Source organism: Zalophus californianus, chromosome 9, assembly GCF_009762305.2.
Source record: "Zalophus californianus isolate mZalCal1 chromosome 9, mZalCal1.pri.v2, whole genome shotgun sequence".
In the NCBI taxonomy this organism is placed as follows: Eukaryota; Metazoa; Chordata; class Mammalia; order Carnivora; family Otariidae; genus Zalophus; species Zalophus californianus.
Window position 1 is genome coordinate 111,832,333 of NC_045603.1, and position 22,927 is coordinate 111,855,259.

Sequence of the window (22,927 nt, forward strand, 5' to 3'; positions counted from 1 at the left end):
GTATTACAATAGTAACTACCATAATTAGTTTCAGATTTGCCTTCCCTCCCAGAGGACAAGATTTTTTTTTAGTTTTCTGATGCCTATTTAAAGCATGAGAATGACAGGAAAATTAATGTCATGACCTTTATAGCCTGTTTATGGTTTTCTATGTTGTACCCTAAAGGATTTAGGGAGTAGTATACATCTAAAATAAACCACTTAGTACGGACAAGTAAAAATTGGGTTAATTGGGTTCACCTGATCCTCAGCGGGTAGCACCTCGGTCAAAACATCATTTCATATTAGACAAAGGAGCGGCATTCTTACTCTATAAAATTATCCTTCAAACTACACCTGTGCATTCTCTAGTATCTTGCAAAGAAAAACATTTTTAAAAGGCTAGTCTTTCAAATATGTAGGATTTTTTTCCTCCTGTTACTTTATCTGGTTTGTCTTTTTCAATTAGGAAATCACTTTGTCTTTTCATTTCATAGCAAGAATGTCCTGACACCAACTAATGGGCGATGGTCCATGACATTAATACCCACTTCCATTGGGTGATGCTGGGCAGCAGCACTTTCTCTTACAACTGACTCTTTTTTCCTTTTCTAGTCTGTCAGGGATTTTCCATAAACAATCACCTTTCTAAATCCTTGAGATGTGAAACTTGGTTTTCATTTTATTGTCAGGGTTTGTATATTTCAACAAAGAGCAGTGTTTTTATATTCAACTAGAGTTGAGAAAAATATCTAGGCATGCTAGAATCTTTGAAGCTTTTGGATAGTTGACTGAAAAATTCCTGTGGCAATTTTTGCAAATAGTGCTTTAGAGGCATTTTCGTATGTTGTTGGGTAAATCAGTATAACTTCTTTGAGTGACAATTTGGTAATATCCATAAAAATTTTAAATCAACCTAAGAAATTCCTTACTGTGCTTTCATCCCGCAGATGGACTTGCGAAGATATGGGTGTATGAATGCACACTGCAGCTTTATCAGAGCAAAAGACTGAGAACAATCTCATTGTCAGTCATTGGGTGGATGGTTAAGAAGTTGTGGCTCTAGGCAATGAAATACTATACAGCCTTTAAAAAGAATGAAGAGGGAGCACCTGGGTGGCTCAGTCGAGCGTCCAACTCTTGATTTCAGGTCATGATCTCAGGGTCACAGAATTGAGCCCTGCATCTGGCTCCTCAGCATGGAGTCTGCTTGTCCCTCTCCCTCTGCTCCTCTCCCTGCTCACTCTCTCTCTCTCTCAAATGAATGAATAAATAAAATCTTTAAAAAGCTGAATCTTTAAAAAATATAAAAGGAATGAAGAGGATCCATAAGTGCTGATACAGAGAGCTCTCAAAAATATATTAAATATTAAATTAAATGAAAAAAGAGTAGCATGTATCATCTGCTCTGATTTGGGGGGTGGAGAAAGTCTTATATACATACGGACTGTTTCTGAAAGGAGACCCACATTGGTGCTAAGAGCGGTTGCCTCTGAGTAGGGAATCGGGTTTATAGAATGAGAGGGAGGCTTGTTCGTTTTTGTGTAGCTTCTTCTGTGGTGCAGATAATCATTTTATGATAACCTAAGTATTAGACAAATGCCATCAGGGGCATAGAATAACAAAAATTTAGCTGATGCTGAAAAGGTAAATCTGTGGCTAGAGTACTCCAGGGAAAAGATGAAAGTTTGAATTATTTGAAAAGAGGAAGAAAAATCACAGAATCATTTGTAAAGCAGCAGCTCACACACCCACAAGAACATAAAAAATATGGATGAAGTTAGCAGGAAATAGAGCGGTGATGTGGGTTTTTTTCTTTAATTGAAACAGTCATTGTAAAGCTAATTGATGGGATTTTAATTTAATGCAGACACTGTAGAGGAGGAAGAAAAAGTTAAAGATGGGAGTAGGGCTGAGAGAGAAATGGCCCTTACTGGCGGTGCTGCGAGGAGGGGAGAAAAGAAGAGACACAGCAGGTAGAACTAGAGTCTTTTGAAAGCACACCAGCTGGTCGGTGGTGATGAAACCAGAACGCCACGGTGCTTGGCAGCAGGTAAGATTTAGGAGAGAAAAAATGTGAGGGATCCAAAATGATCTTGAAATTATACCAGTTGGCTGTAAACCTTTCTTTGTTTAAGGAGGATTTCATCACTGAATGTAGACAGGAGAAGAGCAAGAATGGTGGAGATGTGATTATTTCAAAGTAATGAATTAAATCTAAACTGATTGAAACACCACCAGCCAGAATGATCCAAGGGAGTGAAATAATGAACAGATTTACAAGATGTATCTATATCGTGAATGTGTAAATGACAGCATCTTTATTTTATGCATTGCTTTTACTGATGAGTGTCATTTATTACCAAATGGTGCAATTCTTTTTCGCATTGCTTTCATCTTCATCCTAATGGTACCCTCACTGGCCTGAACAACTTCATTCTTTGAGCATTGAGAATCCAAGTGGGAAATTTCAAGGATGCTCTGGTTGATGTAGAAACACCCAAATGTTTTTCTTACACCTGTGTCTTTTACATTTAAATAAATAAGAAAGGAAAGGATGCATCTTTGTTAAAATTTGCCAAAACTTGAGTGTTTTTAAATGGGACTAAAAAGCACTAAGGCCTTTTAACAGAAAAGCTGCAGCATCAGCGTATTGCACTTATATATAATGCTGGGAATCATTGTTTCCTAGGACTTTTTATGGGTAGGTGATGACACTTAAAACAGTGTTGATCTATCTGAAAAGCCTCAAGCCTGGTACTAGAGAAACTGAAAGTAGGACATTTTTTTTTATGGTTACATAAGATAATCTTTAAGTCATTTTAGGAGTGTTTCAGTCCTTCTAAAAACACAACCAGGCGATCTGTCATGATCAAAGGAAATTTACTACTGAAAAATTAACTTAGTCAATTATCTGTCACTTCAGGTTATGGAAAAGTATAATCGTGGCAAGATGAAAAAGACATTGCTTCAGATTTAAAAAATCACTATTCATGAAAAAATTACTCAGAATTTTAGGAACTTACTGTTGCAAACTAAAAGATTTAAGTGGTATAAAAAGCATTAGGTGGAACTGTGCACATATTGTTAAATAATTTCTAGCACTATTGTTTTTATAGGACTAGTGACTTACTCATTTAATAAACATTTACTAAACCTTATTATAGACCAGTCACCTCTAGGTTCTGGAAGCATAGAGATAAATATGACATTGTCCCACCATCAAGAAACTCACCAAATTAAGGGGGAAACAGATGGATTTAAACAGATGCTACATGCTAAGAGAGAGCCAAAGTGTGTTGGAAGATAATGGACAGATCAATAAAAATGCCTCGAATTGGCCAGGTGGACATTGCAGAGGAAGGTAAGTAGGAATTATGTAGCAAGACAGGGGAGAGAAGGTCTTTCCATGAAGAATTGTGGAGGCGTATGAGTGGACCTGTTTGGTTGCCTTGGAGATGCAGCTCTTAATAATGTAGCGTCGATGACCCCACAGGCCAGTGTGTAGAAGGCCTCGTGTGCTGTGCCGAAGAGGTCGGACTGTGCTGAAGAGGTCGGACTTTACCTTGTGGACAACAGGGGAGCCACTGAAGAACCGGAGGCCCAGGAAAAGCACGATTAGATTTGCATTAAAAAGACCATTCATGGGGGTGCCTGGCTGACTCAGTCGCTGGAGCATGGGACCCCTGATCTTGGGGTTGTACGTTCAAGCTCCACATTGGGTATAGAGATTACTTTAAAAAAAAAAAAAAAAAAAAGACCATTCATGGACCACTGGGTAAAGATGACAGTTGGCACTCAGTTGAAACACTGGAAGATACATTTTTCCAGAAAGAGGAAAAGTAAAAGAGAGAAGACCTGGGAAGAGGGGGAAAGGGTGTAACTAAATATAACTGTCCAGGGAGGGTGGACATCTGAATAATAAGAGTTCAAGGGGGAAAAAGCAGAGAAAAGTAAATTAGGAACTCTCAAAAACAAAACAAAACAAAAATTGAATAACCCAGGATCTGAATATAAGAGTTTCCAGGTTGAAAAGGCCCACCAAACACTTGGCAAATGGATGAAAATATGCTGAGATACAAAATTGTGAAATTTCTAAACATTGTTTCCATAGAGAAAAAATGAAAACAGACTGCATACAAAGGACTACAAATAACTTTGGTTTTGTTAACACCAACATTGGAAAGCGAAAGGTAGTGGAACAACGCCTTTAAATTTCAACCTGGAATTCTATACTCAGAAAAATGATTAAGCAGGATTTTTGTTGATGGGGAGAGAAAAATAGAGATAGCTCTTCATTCTCCACAGTGGAACCACAGTAGATACTGCCTAAAAGTGACCAATCGAGAAGTAGGGTCATAAGCATGTTACTCACGATGCGGAGATATAAACACCAGAAGAATCAGCTCTGAGAATTGAAAGTGCTTGTCTCTGGGGATCTAACGTGCAACATGGCAACTATAGTTAGCAATACTGTGTTGTTTCCTTGAAATTTGCTAAAAGGGAGAACTTAAGTGTCCTCAGCGTGCACGCACACACACGTAGCTATGTGAGATGGTCCATATGGTAATTACCCTGATTGTGGTAACCATTTCACAAAGTATACATACGTCACATCATCATACTGAACACTCTGTACAGTTTTATCTGTCAGTTATACCTCAGCAAATCTAAATAAAATAAAAAATGTTTTCATTAAAAAGGAAAAAGGGAAAGAGAGTTCTAGCTGTTTCACAAAGAATAGTTGGAAAGATGGAAGCCGGGAGGCAGGCAGAGAATTGAGGAGGCTGTTGTAATAGCATCAAGACCTGACCTAAGGCAGTAATGCGTTTGGAGGAGAGGCGATAATTTTGAAAAACCCTTTCAGAGGAAGCAGGAGCTACATTTAGTCTGCAGGTAGCCAAGTGGAAATATGTAGTAAGCAGAGAACATCTCGCCCTGGAACCTGGGTACTAGAAATATAAATGTGGAATTGTGCTTAGAGCCACAGGACTTGGAGGAAATTATATAGAAATCCTGTGAAGGGAAAAGAAAAGAAGGCCTCAGGCTAGAACATATTTTCCTGAATAGATTTTGATTAAGACAGAAAAATACCCTCCCAAACATCTTGCCTTGTTCACTTGTACATACAGCACATGGTAAGGAACCGAGTATCTATATGTACGTGTACTGTATGAGGGCAAATGATTAGATCCTACAGCTGGAAATAATGTTGTTTATGTTTCTAGGTATGTTCTACTGTATTCCCTTTTTTCCCTTGGAAATGCCAAAGATAATAATAAGTATTTCTTTACTTTTGGAAGAATCCTGGAGAACTTTGTTAACATATAAAACATACTCTTTTTTGTATAGTATTTTTTTTACAATGTTATTTTCAACACGTAAGATCTAGTTTAATGCTTTTTAATTAGTCAAACCAGTTACACATTATTATCTCTCCCTTCCTAATTTGGGGAAACTGAAACAGAAAAAAAGATAAAATGACTTCTCCAGGGCCACACAGTAAGAAGTTTTAGTTAAAAATGTGTATCTTCTTACTGAGTTTGCTGATCCTTTTTACATTGCATTTAACTCATTGAGATTAGGCTGGAATGTGGTCCTGAGTCAGTCTAATCTTTTAGGGTTTTTTGGCTTGGAGAACAGTAGTGAGCATCTGGTGACACCAACTTAACACATCTAAAAAATTAGGAGAAATAGGACTATGTACTTCCAAAATTTCCCCAACCCTAAGTAGAAAAGAAGTTGGCTTTGAAGGGTTTTAAACAAATTAGTCCCCCAGGATGACTCTGTAAAGTACTTTACTCTCTCAGTGGCTGACATTCAGAAATATCTGAATTTAAAGAGGGGCTTTCTTACTGAACTCATTAGCAGTATGCAGTCATTTAGGGAAGGAAGGAGCTTGTCAAATATTAATACATTATATTAATGAAGCACTAAGAATTTTCTAAGTGGATCAAAATTTATAGATTCTCTTTCAGCTTTTCTAATCCTTTAGTACCAATTTGAGAATTTTATTATTTGTTTCTTAGATAGGACAGAGCTAGGAATAAGAATTTATTACAATTGAGTGAATGATGAATACTACTATTAGTCAGAATTTATGTTCTATAAGCTTATATTATTTTAACAAAATTGAACTTAAGGGATTCAGATCCTCTTATTTATGTAAAGATCTCAAAAAACATGAATTCAGTCATTGCCTAGAAGAGTTTTTTAAATCAATGGAATATAGTACAACCACTTTGGAAAACAAGCAGTTAATTACTTTTAAAGTTAAATATGCAGTTAATATACCACCCTCGACTAAATTCCACTCCTAGGCTTTCACCCAAGAGATGTGAACACATTTATCTACACAAAGACTTGGACACAAATATTTGTAGCACTGTTTTTTCATGATAGCCCAAAACTGTCAACAAGGAAAATGCCCATCAGTGGGTGCATGGATAAACAAATTGTGTTATTTGTGTTATAGTCATAGGACAGAATACCATTCAACAAGAGAAAGGAATGATTAGATGCATACAAGAAGAGAATTCATACTGTTTGATCGATATGAAGTGATATGAAATCCTAGAACAGGCAAAGCTAATGTATGGTGACAGAAAGCATCAGTGATTGCTTGGGTCCCGTGATGAGGGGTGGAGATTGACTATAAAGAGCACAAGGGAACTTTTTCAGGTAATGAGGAAACTTTCCGAAGTGATACTCACATTTTATTTTTTCTTCAAATATATCTGGAATTTGTTTCAGGTGTGGTAGGGTGAAAGACACAGGGAAAACTACCTTTGAAAAAGGAATTTATCTCTTACAGTTCCTAAGAGGAGAGGGCACACATTGGGAAGTTCCAGGGTTGATCAGAAGGCAGAAAGGGCTATGGGAAAGCATGGCCGAGAGCCTTTATTGTGGTCTTCCACAATAAAGGAGAGGCAAGGCAAGGCAAGAGAGACAGTTTAGGATTGGCTAGTTTGAATGATTTGAGCAGCTCCAGGCTGTAGGGTGGTCCTCGATGTCTGGTACCCGGCCCTGGCGTGATTTAGGCCAGGGAAAATATTGGCAAGTTGTGTGACATTAAGGTAATGGAGGTGGTTGGGGATATGGACTCTGATTGGTTCGTTTGCATATGAAACAAGTGTTCACAGGGGAGTTGTTTGCTGTCGGCAGGATTAGCTAGCCCTGGAAGGGGCACTCTGTCCTGCCAGCCAGGCCCCTAATATGAATAAAGAATGTGATTACGACACTGGGGTGTATGTTTGTGTGTATGTTTGTTGTATGTAAATTATATCTCAATAAAATTGATTTGAAAAGTAAAAAAAATAGTGAAATATAATGGACACATGAAATTACTTAAAACAAGCTAGGAAAATTCATTCTCAAGTGCATTAAATTTTTTCAAACAATACCTGAGTATATAAAGGACAAGAGCAGCAGCGTTGAATACTTCTCAAGTATGAGTTCATTCAAGCACTTCCTTTTTTTCCTCCTCTGTGTCATGATCGGTTTCATTTCCTTAATATGTAAAAGAAGGTGGCTTTTTCAGTTACATGTTGTCTGGGGTTATACCACCTTTCTCAGCCCTTCACTGCCATGTTCCTAAGGTGTACTGTATGTATTCTTAGGGTGGAAAACCAAAACTTCAGTCAGCTTCTCCCTCAACTTTTTTGGTGACAGAATTTAATATCTCCCATAGCATGCTACGGAGTAGGTTCCATAGTTGAATATCAGTAGTCATGAGGAAGTTCTTCCTGGTATCCAGGTGAAATTTGCCCCCTTATCAGTTGTCTCCCTCACTGGTCTTAGTGCTGCCTCCTGGAGCTACAGAGGGTCCCTTCACTCCTTCCAAGTAGCTTCTCTTCATATGTTGAAGATGACTGCCATTTCTCCCTGAATTCTTTTATTCCCCAGGTTCACTCCTTTCCCAGCTTCACTAAACCACTTTTCCCCATTTCCCTCACTTTGTTCCCATTCTTTGTTTCCCTGATTTTCCTTCTATTCTAGTATCCAGCACAAAAACGTTCTGTGCGTATTTCCATTGACTTGAAGCACACTTGTATGTGTGTTCATGTGTGCATCAGAAAAAAGGGAGGAAGGATGGTGGGGAAGGGAAAATCTGCATGTGGGAGAGCGGGAACATGTATATGAATTTAAGAATCAGACACACACCTGAGGACATTAATTCTGGCTCATCCTTGTGACCTTGCACATGTTGCTTCATTTCTTTGAGCCTCAGTTTCTTGACTTGAAAGATAACAACTGCTGATCCTCAGGTGAGGCTAAGAGGTATGTGTGAATTACCTGGTAGGTCCTGCACATAGTAAGCACTCGGTGCGGAAGAGTTAGTGTCGGGAAGACTCTCACCTGTGGATTTACCCACTCCAGTTCTAGCCTCAAACTTAGAACCTGTGTGAGAGTCACTGTACGATACTTTAAAATCAAAAGTCACAGTAGAATCAAAGCTAGAGGAAGGCCCGTGGGACGAGCAGCTGCCCAATTACATTATCTTAAACATACAAAGAAGAGCCTGTTACAAATTATCAATGGTAAGGCACCCAAAACTTTATTACCTTTTAAAATATTTTAGTATTTTAGGTTCTCCTGGCCACTTATTATGGCATTTATCTGAATGACAGTGTATCAGGCAGGTGATGTATGACATGTTTCTTCTCTAGGAAATGGTTCCCTAGAAATAATAATCTAGATGAATGGCTACATTGCAGCTCTGGTTGGTGCCCATATATACACAAAAGAGCATGCACTTAAACAAATACTCACACCGTGGTTAATGTTAATAAGCTCATTGAGCATGGAGCCAATGATTTTTATATATTCTGTAAGGTTCTTTATCTAAATTTATTTTTAAGGCAAGGTAGCATAACAAAGACAAGGCAATGTCTGCCTTAGCTTTTCTCAACTAGGAATAAATGGGAGATTTCCATTTCCAGAACCATCAAGCTGTTACTTCTCAAGTAACCAGTTCACCCAATTTTCATTTTTAATCAACTCTTAAAAAATGACATATTAACTGAAATTAAAAGTACTCATATGAGTGATTTATAAAGCATATTATATTAAATCTTGCTATAATTGATAGCATTCACTCTTTGCATTAGCTAACATATTTTCCTTTCAGGTAGATTTTTCTACTTAAAATACCTTTGAGCATTCAAGTGAGAAAAGTCAGGTTATAATTATCAGAAATTGTATATACTGACTACTAGTCCTGAATCATGGTGCCTTGAGTAAAGATGCATATTGACTTTGCTCGTGTGATATTTGAAAGATACTGTTAGATCTTATGTGACTTTTTATGCCACTTTTCCTCTAGCACATTTATATAATGCACTTTTATTTTCAGCCCAATCAGAAGATGCAAGATTATGATTATTCATGTTTTCTTTAATAAGCATTAGGCGCATTTATTACATAATTTATTCACTTTTCATAATTACAGTAGAGTTAAATACAACAGTGGCAGAAGAAGACATTAGACTCTATTTGAGCAAATTTTCTACTTTAAATGCCAAAATATTGGGGGTACAGGTAAAATTATTTTAATGGCACTCCTTATCTCATGTAGCATTCCAGAGCAATAATATAAAGACTTGTCTTTTTTTTTTTTTTTCTGATGGCAAAGATAGTTCATTAGGGAAACTTAGTCATATATCCACAAATATAAAAAGGAAAGTAAACAGTATCCCCCACTCAGAAATAGCCCCTTTTAGAAGTGCCTCGGTGGCTTAGTCAGTTGAATATCTGACTCTTGATTTCAGCTCAGGTCATGGTCTCAGGGTCCTGGGATTGAGCCCTGTATCAGGCTCTGTGCTCAGTGGGGAGTCTGCTTGAGATTTTCTTTCCCTTTTGCCCCCCGCCCCTGCTCACACACACCCACGCACACTCTCTCTAAAAAAATATATCTTAAAAAAAAAAAAAGGTAAGAAATAGCCCCTTTTAATATTTGGTAGCTTTTCTCATGCATATATGGGGGGAAAGTATTGAACCATACCTCTCCATAACCAGCCGCTTTCATACAAAAATGTATGATAAGCATTTTTTATATTTTAAATAATTTAAGAAACATTGTAATAGCATTATTGTAAAAATATATCCTAATTTACTTAGGGGTTTTACTTTTTGTGCATATTTTAAATGGCACCCTGAAGAATTTTAAAAAGGTAATAAGGATGATGATAATGAAGATGGATGGCAGTAGTGTATAGTACTATTTTTTTTTTCAATTTTTTTATTGTTATGTTAATCACCATATATTACATAATTTGTTTTGGTATAGTGTTCCATGATTCATTGTTTGTTCATAACACCCAGTGCTCCACGCAGAATGTGCCCTCTTTAATACCCATCACCGGGCTAACCCATCCCCCTACCCTCCTCCCCTCTAGAACCCTCAGTTTGTTTTTCAGAGTCCATCATCTCTCCTGGTTCGTCTCCCCCTCTGACTTACCCCCTTCATTCTTCCCCTCCTGCTATCTTCTTCTTTTTCTTTTTTCTTAAAATATGTTGCGTTATTTGTTTCAGAAGTACAGATCTGTGATTCAACAGTATTGCACAATTCACAGCGCTCACCATAGCACATACCCTCCCCAATGTCTATCACCCAGCCACCCCATCCCTCCCACCCCCCACCACTCCAGCAACCCTCAGTTTGTTCCTGAGATTAAGAATTCCTCATATCAGTGAGGTCATATGATACATGTCTTTCTCTGATTGACTTATTTCACTCAGCATAACACCCTCCAGTTCCATCCACGTCGTTGCAAATGGCAAGATCTCATTCCTTTTGATGGCTGCATAATATTCCATTGTGTATATATACCACCTCTTCTTTATCCATTCATCTGTCGATGGACATCTTGGCTCTTTCCACAGTTTGGCTATTGTGGACATTGCTGCTATAAACATTGGGGTGCACGTACCCCTTCAGGTCCCTACATTTGTATCTTTGGGGTAAATACCCAGTAGTGCAATTGCTGGATCGAATGGTAGCTCTAATTTCAACTGTTTGAGGAACCTCCATACTGTTTTCCAGAGTGGTTGCACCAGCTTGCATTCCCACCAACAGTGTAGAAGGGTTCCCCTTTCTCCACATCCCCGCCAACATCTGTCGTTCCCTGACTTGTTAATTTTAGCCATTCTGACGGGTGTGAGGTGGTATCTCATTGAGGTTTTGATTTGGATTTCCCTGATGCCAAGCGGTGTTGAGCACTTTTTCATGTGCCTGTTGGCCATTTGGATGTCTTCTTTGGAAAAATGTCTGTTCATGTCTTCTGCCCATTTCTTGATTGGATTATTTGTTCTTTGGGTGTTGAGTTTGATAAGTTCTTTATAGATTTTGGATACTAGCCCTTTATCTGATATGTCATTTGCAAATATTTTCTCCCATTCTGTCGGTTGTCTTTTGGTTCTACCAGGCCATAGTATAGTATGATAATGAATACTTTCTGAAGCGGAAGGAAGGTCTGAATCAAAAGGAATGTGGAACTTTAAGCCTCAGCATATTGTAAAAATACTCCCCAAAGAGTCTCCACTCCAAATATCTCCCAGTAAGTAAGTTGCCTTGTTCTGTTGGTTTCTTTTGCTATGCAAAAAGCAAAATTTCGATGTAGTCCCAATAGTTTATTTTTGCTTTTGTTTCCCTTGCCTGAGGGAAAAAATGTTGCTAAGGCTGATACCAAAGAAATTACTACCTATGTTTTCTTCTAGGAGTGTTATGGTTTCATGTTTAGTTCTTTAATCCATTTTGAGGTAATTTTTTTGTATGGTGTAAGAAAGTGACCCAGTTGCATGTAGTGCTCCAGTTTTCCCAACATTATTTATTGAAAAAGGTCTTTTCCCATTGTATATTCTTGCCTCCTCTGGCATAGATTAATTGACCGTATAATCATAGGTTTATTTCTGGGCTCTCTATTCTGTTCTGTTGATCTGTGTGTCTGTTTTTGTGCCACTGCCATATTGTTTTGATTACCGTAATTTTGGAGTATAGTTTGAAATCTGGAATTCTGATACCTTCAGCATTGTGCTTCTTTCTCAAGATTGCTTTGGCTATTTGGGGTCTTTTGTCATTCCATACAAATTTTAGTATTATTTTTTCTAATTCTGTGACAAAATGCTGTTGCTATTTTGATACGGATTACATTGAATCTGTGATTGCTTTGGGTACTATGGACATTTTAGTAATATTCTTCTAGTACGTGAGCATGGAATAACTTCTCATTTGCTTGTGTTGACTTTAATATCTTTTCATCAGTGTTTTATAGTTTTCAGAGTATAGGTCTTTCAACTCCTTGGTTAAATTTATTCCTAGGTATCCTGTTCTTTTTGGTGCAATTGTAAATGGATTGTTTTCTTAATTTCTTCTTCTGCTACTTCATTATTAATATACAGAAATGCAACAGATTTCTGTATATTAATTTTGTTTCCTGTGACTTTACTGAATCCATTTATCAGTTCTAATAGTGGAGTCTTTTTTTTTTTTTTGTGGAGTCTTTGGGGTTTTCTATATATAGTATCATGTCATCTGCAAATAGTGAAAGTTTTACTTCTTCCTTACCAGTTTCGATGCCTGCTATTTCTTTTTCTTATCTAATAGCTGCAGCTAGGATGTCCAATATTATGTTGAATAAAAGTGGTGAGAGTGGACATCCTTGTCTTGCTTCTGATCTTGGGGGAAAAGCTCTTAGTTTTTCCCCATTGAATATGATGCTAGCTGTGGGTTTTTCAAATATGGCCTTTATTATGTTGAGTTATGTTCCTTCTAATCCACTTTGTTGAGGGTTTTTATCAGGAATGGATGTGGTATTTTGTCAAATGCTTTTTCTGCATCTATTGAGATGATAATGTGGTTTTTATTCTTTCTCTTGTTAATGTAAAGTATCATATTGATTGACTTGCAAATATTGAGCCACCCTCGCATCCCTAGAATACATCTTATGTGATCATGGTAAATAATCTTTTTAATATATTGTTGAATTCAGTTTGCTAGTATTTTGTTGAGGATTATTGCGTCTGTGTTCATCAGGGATATTGGCCTGTAATTTTCTCTTTTTGTGGTGTCTTTGGTCTAAAATTTTGTTTGTAATTTTTGCATTTATGTTATGAAGGATGTTGGTCTGGAGGTTTCTTTCCTTTTAGTGGCTTTTTGTCTGGTTTTAATATTGTATAATATCTGTATAATATCTCTTTAATATTGGCCTCATAGAATTAGATTATTAGAATTTCCTCCTCCTTTTCAATTTTCTAGAAGAATTTGTGCATAACTGGTATTGTTTCTTCTTTAAATATTCAGTAAATTTCACAGAACCAACCATTGCAGACTGGAATTTTCTTTGAGGGAAAATTTTTAACTAGAAATTCAGTTTCTTTGAAAATATAGAGACTTCTTGAGTGAGCTTTGGTAGTTTGTGTCTTTCAGGAAAATTGTTCATTTAATTTAACTTATCAAATTTACTGCCAAAATGTTGTTTGTAATGATCCCTATTTTTTTAATAGCGGTAGTGTCTATAGTGAGGTCACCTCTCTCATTGCTGATACTGGTCATTTGTGTCTTCTTTCTTTTGATTAAGCTAAAGGTTTATCAAATACATTGATATTCTTGAAGAATCTGCTTTTGATTTAATTTATTTTTATCTGTTTTTCTGTTCATTTCACTTATTATACTCTCCAATCTCTTCTTTTCTTCCACTTACTTTGGTTTAAATTTGCTTTTTCTGGTTTTTAAGGTAGAAACTGAGGTCATTGACTTGAGGCCTACTTTCTAAAAGAGATGCTTACTCTAAATTTCCCTCTGTGTACTACTTTTTGATGTGTTGTGTTTGCATTTCATTCAGTTCAAAAAACTTCGTAATTTTCATTTTGCTTTCTTCTTTGAACTCATAGGTTATTTTATAAGTGTGTGATTTAATTAACAAGTATTTGGAGATTTTCCAGGTAATATTTGTGTTTTTATGGTTTCTACTTTAATTCCACTGTGGTCAGAGAACATACGTTATATGACTTGAATCCTCTTAAGTGTATTGAGACTTTTTCTATGGCCCAGAATATGGTCTTTCTTGATAAATATTTCATGTGCACTTGAAAACAATGTATATTCTGTAGTGTTGGGTGGGATGTTTTATAAATGTCAATTGGGTCAAGTTGCCCTCTAATATCTTTAGTGATTTTCTCTTATTGAGTATGGTTATAAATTATTGTCTATTTTTTCCTTGCAGTTCTGTTAGTTCTTGCTTTATGTATTTTGAAGCTCAATTATTTGGAACATAACTATTTGGGATTATTATATCTTTTTGATGCATTGACCTTTTATAATTATGAAATGACCTTCTTTATGCCTGGTAATATTCATTGCTCTATAATCTACTTTTTCTGATTCTAATATAGCTAATCTACCTTTCTTTTGTCTGGTGCTAACTCTTTTTCCATTCTTTTACTTATAACCTATTTGTATCTCCATATTTAAAGTGCCTTTCTTATAGGCAACATATAGTTGGGTCTTGCATTTTTATCCAAACTTTATTCTTTTATTGGGATATTTAGATCATTTATATTTAATATGATTATTGATATGATTAGGTTTTAATCTATCATCTTGCTATCTTATTTCTATTTGTCCCATCTGTTTTATTCTGTTCTTCTATTTTCCCTTGAAAACCACGTGTTTTTATGATTCCATTTTTAAATTGTTGGCTTTTCACTAAACTTCTTTGTTTTGTGATTTTAGTTGTTGCTTTGAGATGTGTAATAGACATGTTTGACTTATCATAATCTACCTTGCAGTCATATTATACCACTTCACTGATAATATAAGAACTTCACAATTGTATACTTATATTAGTCCCCTCTCAACTTTTGTCCTATTGTTATCATATATCATGTTTACATGTTCTAAACCCCACTTTTCATTCTTAATTATTCTTATTTAAATAGTCATATTTTTAGGACACTTAAATATTAAGAAAAAAAGCCTTGTATGCTTACTGTACAGTTCCCATTTCTATAATTTTCCTTCCTATGTGTAGATCCATATTCTAACCTAGCATTCCTTCTGCCTAAAAGACATTGTTCAGCATTTTTATAGTGTGAGTGAACTAGTAATTATTTTTTCAGCTTTGTATTTATAAAATATCTTCATTTCTCCTTTATTTTTTAAATATACTATCTCTGAACATAGATTTCTAGATTACAGGTTTTTTATTTCAGTATTTTAAAGATGCTGCTCCACTGTCTTCTCACTTGCATTGTTTCCAACAAGAAATCCTCTATATGTAATGTATCTTTGGAATGCCTTTAAGAAAATTTTTTTTCACTAGTTTTGAACAATTTGGTCATGATATGCTTTGGTGTAGTTTTCAGTGTTTTTTATGCTTCAGGTAATTTTGAGCTTTTGGGGTCTGTGTGTTTATAACTTTACTCAAATTTGGAACAATTTCTGCCATTATTTCTAAAATGATTTTTTTTTGTCCTTCCATTTTTCTCCTCTCCAATTACTAATATATTAGGCTACTTGAAGTTGTCCTATAGCTCAGTAATCATTCCTTCCTTTCTTTTCTTCTTCTTTCTCTCTTCCTCCCTCCCTCCGTCCCCCCTTTCTTTCTCTCTCTTTTTCTTTCTTTCTTTCTTTCTTTCTTCCTTTCTTTTTGTTCGTTTTTTCTTTCTTTCTTTCTTTCTTCCTTCCTTCCTTTCTTTTTGTTCGTTTTTTTCTTTCTTTCTTTCTTTTTCTTTCTTTCTTTCTTTCTTTCTTTCTTTCTTTCTTTCTTTCTTTCTTTCTTTCTCTCTCTCTCTCTCTCTCTCTCTCTCTCTCTCTCCTTCCTTCCTTCCTTCCTTCCTTCTTTTTTCTCTCTTCTTCCTGAGTTTCCTTTTGGAAAATCTCTAGTTACTATGTCTTCACGTTTGCTAACATTTTCTTTTGGCATGGGTAATATGCTGTTAATCCCATCTAGTGTATTTTCATTTTATATATTATAGATTTCATCTCTGGAAATTTTACATAGATCTTTTTTATATCTTTCCTATCTGTATTTAACTTTTTATGAAATATATGAAATACAGTCCTTACTTAATTACAGTTAGAACGTAGCATTCTTGACTGCTAATTTTAACGTGTGTCAGTTCAGGGTCAGTTTTGATTATTTTCTGCATTATGGCTCATGTTTTCCTGCTTCTTTGTATGCTTGATAATTTTTAATTACATGTCAGATATGATGAATTTTACTTTGTTGGGTGATGGATATTTTTGTAGGTCTGTTCTAAATTTACAGTTACGACACTTGGAAATAGTTTGTTCCCTTTCAGTCTCGCTTTACAATTTGTTCTATGAAACCAGAGAAATGGCTTGGTGTAGGGTTTGATTATTTCCTCTACTCAGGCAAGACCCTTCTGTGTCCTCTACTCGATGTCCTTTGAATTAGGAGTTTCTTCAGTCTGACTGGTAGGAAGAGGTGATATCCCTGCCCCTCTGTGAGTGTTGAGAAGCTTGGATCTTCCCCTGACCTCAGGTAGTTTCTTTACTTGCATGTGCTGATCAGTACATATGCAAATACCCAATGGAGATCCTCTTCTTTGCTCTTTCTCTTTCTACAGCTCTCTTTTCTCCATTACTCTGGGAATCTCCACCAGAGTTCTCCCTTCCTTCAGCATTGTCATACGGCTCTTCTCATTTGTTTCCTGTCTCCCAAGGGAACAGTCTTTCGATCTGATGTCCAATGTTTTGAAATACTGTTTCACATGTTTTGTCTATATTTTGGCTTGTTTCAGGCAGGAGGACAAATCTGGTCTCTGTTACTCAATCTTGGCTATAGCAGAAGTCCTGCTCTTTAATTTTGGCTAATTTTCTATTTAAAAACATTTAAAATTCTAAATAGAAAGATCCGTCTGTCTTTACCTTGATGGCTTCTGTCTTTGATGTCATGCTTGAAACACTTCTGTGTTTGACGGCTTATAAAATATTTACCTATATTTTTTTCAAGGTCTTTAACTGCCTTATTTTTGTATTCAAATGTTTTGAATGTACATTATATTATAGACAGTTTGGAAAATAGCTAAATAGGAGGCAGAAACCCCAGAAGTACCTCAACAAACACATTGCCAGTACACATCTTACCATATTTCCTGTCATGCATTTTGCTATGCCTTTGTTTTTTATATAGTTGTAATCCTAGGGTGTATGTCATTTACCATGTTTATTCAGTGAATTTTCCAGCTTGCTACATAATCTTCATAATTGTATCTTAATGACTGAATTATATTTCATCAAATGAGTACACTGCAATTATGCTACCTTTACATATATTGTGAAACATTTAGGTTATTTTCTCTTAAATAGAGTATATGAAACATAATTATCTGCCAGGGCATTTTTAGGGAATCTTAATTTTGCCTACCCTTTTTTTTTTTTTTTTTGCCACTGCGGGCAGAGATGCAGATACAGTTCCTCTCTCACTGTGTCATTGCTTCTGCCTCCAAGCCCACACCAGTACACTCCATATAACCCTGTCTGTATACAAAAGAGAAGGAAGTAAAATAATTAGTTTCTTAATACCACAGTCCATTTCTTATTACTCAGATAATTATAAATAGGAAAAATTTTTAAAGAGCTTATAATGTACATTGTTCGTATGTATTAACAAAGCATCTGAATTGTTTTCTAATTATTATTTGTGCTTGGTTATTTTTAGGGAAGTTGCGATTCAAGTCCAGTACATCATAATGCAGAATTCCTTATCAGTACCACCAAAAGATCAAGGTAAGATAACCATGCTGAGGAAAATAGTAATGCGTGTGTTATAAATAGTGGAAATTGACACATTCAGTGCCACTGTCCCCCGACCAGAGGTAATTTATTTCCTGGAATTAAGAAGAAAATCCTAATTATGTTGGAAAGTTGATTTCCTTTGGTAAATTACTGAAGTGTATAGAAGGACGTGTATCTTTAACTGGGAACTCCTCGAGAGTAGGGCCATCTCATCCCACACAAAGCTCACAGAACCCAGCCCGTTAGTCGGCATTTAGTTGGCACCAATAGATGTCAACTGCAATTACCAAGTATTGGTTTTGGTGAAGCGAAATGACGTGTTTTAGTGAGAAGACTGTATACGTGTGTATATATTCTTACACACATGCACACACACAACACAGATGTAGAGAGAGGGGTTATTCACTAATACATTGCTTTGACTTTTTTCTTCCCATAGTCATTTAAAAAGAAACAGGAAAAACCATTCCCCAGCCCCACATGATTTATAAAGAAAATCATGGGTTTTTTTTAAAAGATTTTATTTATTTTTTGACAGAGAGAGAGACAGCGAGAGAGGGAACACAAGCAGGGGGAGTGGGAGAGGGAGAAGCAGGCTTCCAGCCGAGCAGGGATCCCAACGCAGGGCTCGATCCCAGGACCCTGGGATCATGACCTGAGCCGAAGGCAGACGCTTAACGACTGAGCCACCCAGGCACCCCAAAAATCATGGTTTTTTTTTTAACAGGAACTCCTGGAGGTTTATAGCAGTTTATAGGTGGAGATAGAGTCTTTTCTAAATAAAGAGTAATTAAATTTCCTTCAAGGGCAAACTCTAACCTTTAGGAAGAATTCAAGTCTTTCACCTGCCCCTACATAGTCTTTTCTACACAGAAGAGAAATTTTGATATGTATGTGAGAAAAATAATGTCTTTAATGATGCAAAATTGGGCTTCCTTCACGGAAGACATAACTTTTAGTGAATGGAGGGAATTTGCTATAAAGAACCCAAACACTCTTTGATCTCTCTACTAAAAGGAAAGGCAACATCATAACTGTTAAGAGCATGGAGTCCAGGTCTGACAGCCCTACCACTGAATTGCATATCTTAGGCACATCACTTGACTCTGCTTTCTCAGCTATAAATCTATACTACCCTATAGGTCATGTGGAGATGAAAGGATATAATACATGTAAATCAGCCAGCATATTCCTACTTATATACTGGGCACTATAAGATGATAGTGGCTATACTGTTAATGGTTAATGGCTGTTATTAATATCTGAGGAGGCTGATGTAATGAAATGAACGTGGGTGCTTCCTGCTTCAGGTGCCTACTGGCCTTAAAAGGCCCAGCATGATCCATGGGGACCCAAGGGAAGTAAATACAGAACGGACCTCAGGCTTACTTCTGGTCCAGACATTTGGCCAAAGGGAGAGTAAGAGTCCTTGAGACTCACAGGAGATCCAGCCCTGAGCATGAGGGCAAGAAAGGGCGTGGGATGAGAGAGTGGAGAGCAACCCTAACTAGAAATTAAAAGTGTGCATTTCCTGTGAGTGTTTTCTGGTGTATATCCTTTGGAAGATTTCTGCGGTAATAGGTAGCTGATCAAGGGGTTGGAAACTTAGTGTCCTAGCTGGTATCACCTTGTTCATCTGAGCTAGAGGTGTGACTGCTTAGAAGGACGAGCACGAGACCGAATGTCAGGGAAGCTGACCTCCTTTGCCACATCTACTGCCGCCAGCCGTGGAACTTCAGACTACTTCTTTTGCTCGTAAGCCTCGGTTTCCCCATTAGTAAAGCCAAGATTACTAGATATTCTTCTCTGTCTCTAAAAGGTTGTAAATCTGTGTAATGAAGCAATGAGCTGCTTGGTTTCTGGCTAAGGGGAAGTCATTCATGTCACCTCTCACACTTCCTGCCTCCTTTGTTTCTCATCAAGCCTCATTTTGTTTTGTTTTCTCATCTGCCTCTCGAGCTGTTGCATAAGCTTAGTTATCTCCATGGGCTTGGCCAGAAAATAAGATGCCATCAAGCCTAGCTAGGAGTTCAGTAGCTCTACTAAATACTTTGTCTGTCTTTTCTGGGACCAGAGATGCTTGAGCCCCAAACCCAGAACTTAACAGAGAAAAAGATAAAATAACTAAAAGAGCTCAATTAATCACATGCCTCCAGGGTGGTAGTCACTCTGCCCACAACTTTACATTCTTTGTTTTCTTTTGTCCTCACTATAAATTAGATACAATCTTTATTTGAAAGGTTCAGGGAGATTGGTTACTTTTACCAGGATCACCAGTCAGGGAAGTGACTGAGCCAAGATTTGAACCCAGATGTCAAAATCCCAAACTCAAACTGTGTCCTCTGTGTCACACTGTAAATCTATAAAGAATATTTCTAGTTCTGTTTTTAGATCATCCCCCTTTTTCTTCTTAGATCAAACATAATAAGTTATATTTATGTCATCAAATATAATCAGTTATGTGACATGAGAAGTGTGCTGGGCACATGCCATTTGTTAATTAAATTCTGAGTAATTTATTTAACACATCATTGATGGCTATCCATAAATTATGATACTTAAAAACTTCAGACTTGTAAACACACATGCATATATATTATACATATTAATGTATGAAATTCAGGTAGGATATTACCAGCAGAGTTGTGGAGCTAAAGAAAGTCCAGTGTATCACATAGTATCTCCTAATAAAATTACCATGGTGGAAGCAGATTTAATGATCACCAATATAATAGTTAACCAGTCAGATCCAAAGGTAAATCAGACACAGCCTGTGCTTTTACAAAACACAAAATCCTATTAGAAGAGCAGACATGTATGTAATTAACTAGAAGAATGCATGACAAATGCTGTATGGGAAGTGAGTGTGACATCCTTTGTGAACCTGGATGAAGGGACAGTTGGTTAGGCCAGAAGTTTTGAGGCTGACATTTTGGGGGGGAAACACACCAGAGATGACATTTGTTCAGGACATTAACACATGTGTAGAAGACAACCAAGTGGAATTTAGGGATTAAGGGATATGGGCTTAATGCTGGGAAAGAACTGATGGAAACTAATTAGAAATTCTAGTGCCTTCTATTTAAATGTTTTCTAATTTTGGATAAAGAGATTTAATATCATAGTATCACTCTAATGATAATTTGTAGTATATTAAAGGCTTTCCAGTATAATTTAGTGTCATCATTATTCCTTTCTCTGTGAAAGTATTACTTATAGAATCTCCAGAAGTTCATTAGACTTACTTCATTACAATTTTCTATCTTCTCATGCATTCAGGATTTGGGGGTAGGATTTATGGTTTTCCCAAAACTTTGTTTTTTTGTTTAATATTTTCAAATAATAAGATAATAGAAATATAAGGACAGGTATTTTGTGTTGGGAAATAGCAAATTGTAGCAAGTAATAAACCATGTTTTTGGAAAAAAAAAAAAAAGGCGTAACAACAGGATAAGGCCAACTAAGTTGTTGTAACTTCTACTTTAAATTTGTTGAAGGATAGACCACCACAGTGATTAAAAATGCACATAAATTTACTTACTTGCCAGATAAGGAAACACACAAATGAGCAGCTCTGCCAAATGGTTCTCTGACGGGGACAGTTTATGTTTTCCATGTGCTAGAAAGTTCACTGTGGTGATGCCAATGAAGGGTCAAAGTTTGCACCTTGGAGAGGGCAGGATGAATTGTCAGTCTCCACGTAGTTGATTAAAACAAGTCCTACTGTTCATTGGACAGGAAAGAGTTTTCATCTGAGCTGAGGGGGGTCTGTTTTACTGGAGTTGTTCGAAATTTTTCGTCCTTTGCCAACTTCACAGTTCAGTTTTGCCATTGACGAGGCAAGTGTGCCGCAAGTAGGAAGGTCTTCTTGCACGGGTCTTCTAACATTCTTCTCAGCTCTGTCATAACATTTGCATTGTTCAAAGGTAGTTTTCAAATTGTGAGTGCTATATTTAGTCAATGAGAGTAATAATAAATGGGCGTGAGAACACAGCAGATGCTTTGTGGCAAGAGGGTCTTAATGACCCTCTTTGGAACCACTGTAATTAGCTAAATATGCACCATCAACCCCAACTCATTTCCAAAACCTGTACAGTGTTTAACTCTGCAGTCATGGCTGGTACTGTGTATCATGTGAATTCAGATTTGGATCAGAAAAACAAAACAAAAAAAACCCTGGATTTTTTCTGATTGAATAAAATACTTTTAAAATAATTATGGTACGGCCTAAAAATATAAAGACTTAAAAATACTGCATGGAGCACTGGGTGTTATATGAAAACAATGAATCATGGATCACTACATCAAAAACTAATGATATATTGTATAGTGACTAACATAACATAATAAAAGTAAATTAAAAAAATAAAGGGTGCTGTTGGATTAAAAAATACATATATAGTATGTATTTTTATATTTATTTGTATTATATTTTTATATAGTATACATCCAGACATAAACATTTTGGTATTTGTGAATATAACATATTAGAACTCAGGGAACACTTGGGCAAAGTAGTGAATATTCATTTTTTTTTTTTTAAGTTTAGCAAAATGTTCTTATTGTAGGCTCCTAGTATCAGGTTCTTTTTAAACTTCTTGATGAATTTTTTTTTGTCTCTGGCAGGCTTTCAAGCACTTTGGCATGTAGTGGCTTCTCATATATACATTAAATTTTGTTGAAAATGCTTTAAACTCAAACTTCAAAAAAAATCATATGGTTTAGATGCTGTGAAAACATTTTCATCTGTCCTTGACGAAACACCAAGGTGGAGTTCCCAAGTCTGCATGTTCACTTAACAAATACTTACTGCCTTTGGAGAGGCCATGAGCAAGGAGCACAGGGGGAAAAAGGAAACCCAAATGAAGCTCTACTATTTCGGCTCAGTTTCAATAAAGATGTACTACCTGTCAGAACAGTTTACCTTCTATGAGGACTTAACCAAAAAATGGTTTATTATCTTATTATCTAACTACAGTTTGACTCTTTCCACCATGGTATTAAAGCTGCTTCTTAAGCTTCCGTCCTATTTTCTCTTCTTCTCCTCCCCCTTCTCTCCTGTTCTCCCCCCTTCCTTCCCCCTCAGTCTGGGAAAAGAATACTGAATTAAGAGCTGAAGAGTTGAGCTCTGTTGACCCTTCCACCCTTCTTTTTAGGCTCTGTGATCTTGGCCAAATCAGTGAACCT

General features: G+C 36.5%; 1 protein-coding gene across 5 annotated transcripts in view; it reads left to right on the forward strand.

Annotated features, from left to right (window-relative positions):
* The window catches only part of ZNF438 (zinc finger protein 438), a 177,442-nt gene that overhangs the window by 131,769 nt on the left and 22,746 nt on the right, over positions 1–22,927 (forward strand). For 3 of the 5 annotated variants that reach the window (XM_027595564.2, XM_027595565.2, XM_027595566.1), the window contains one exon: positions 17,664–17,731. In XM_027595564.2, the coding sequence (XP_027451365.1) occupies positions 17,695–17,731 (37 nt within the window). In that variant the 5' untranslated portion in view covers positions 17,664–17,694. Of the gene's footprint in view, positions 1–929; positions 1,130–1,863; positions 2,033–17,663; positions 17,732–22,927 lie in introns of those variants that run through there. The other 2 variants (XM_027595563.2, XM_027595567.1) reach the window with 2 other exon arrangements.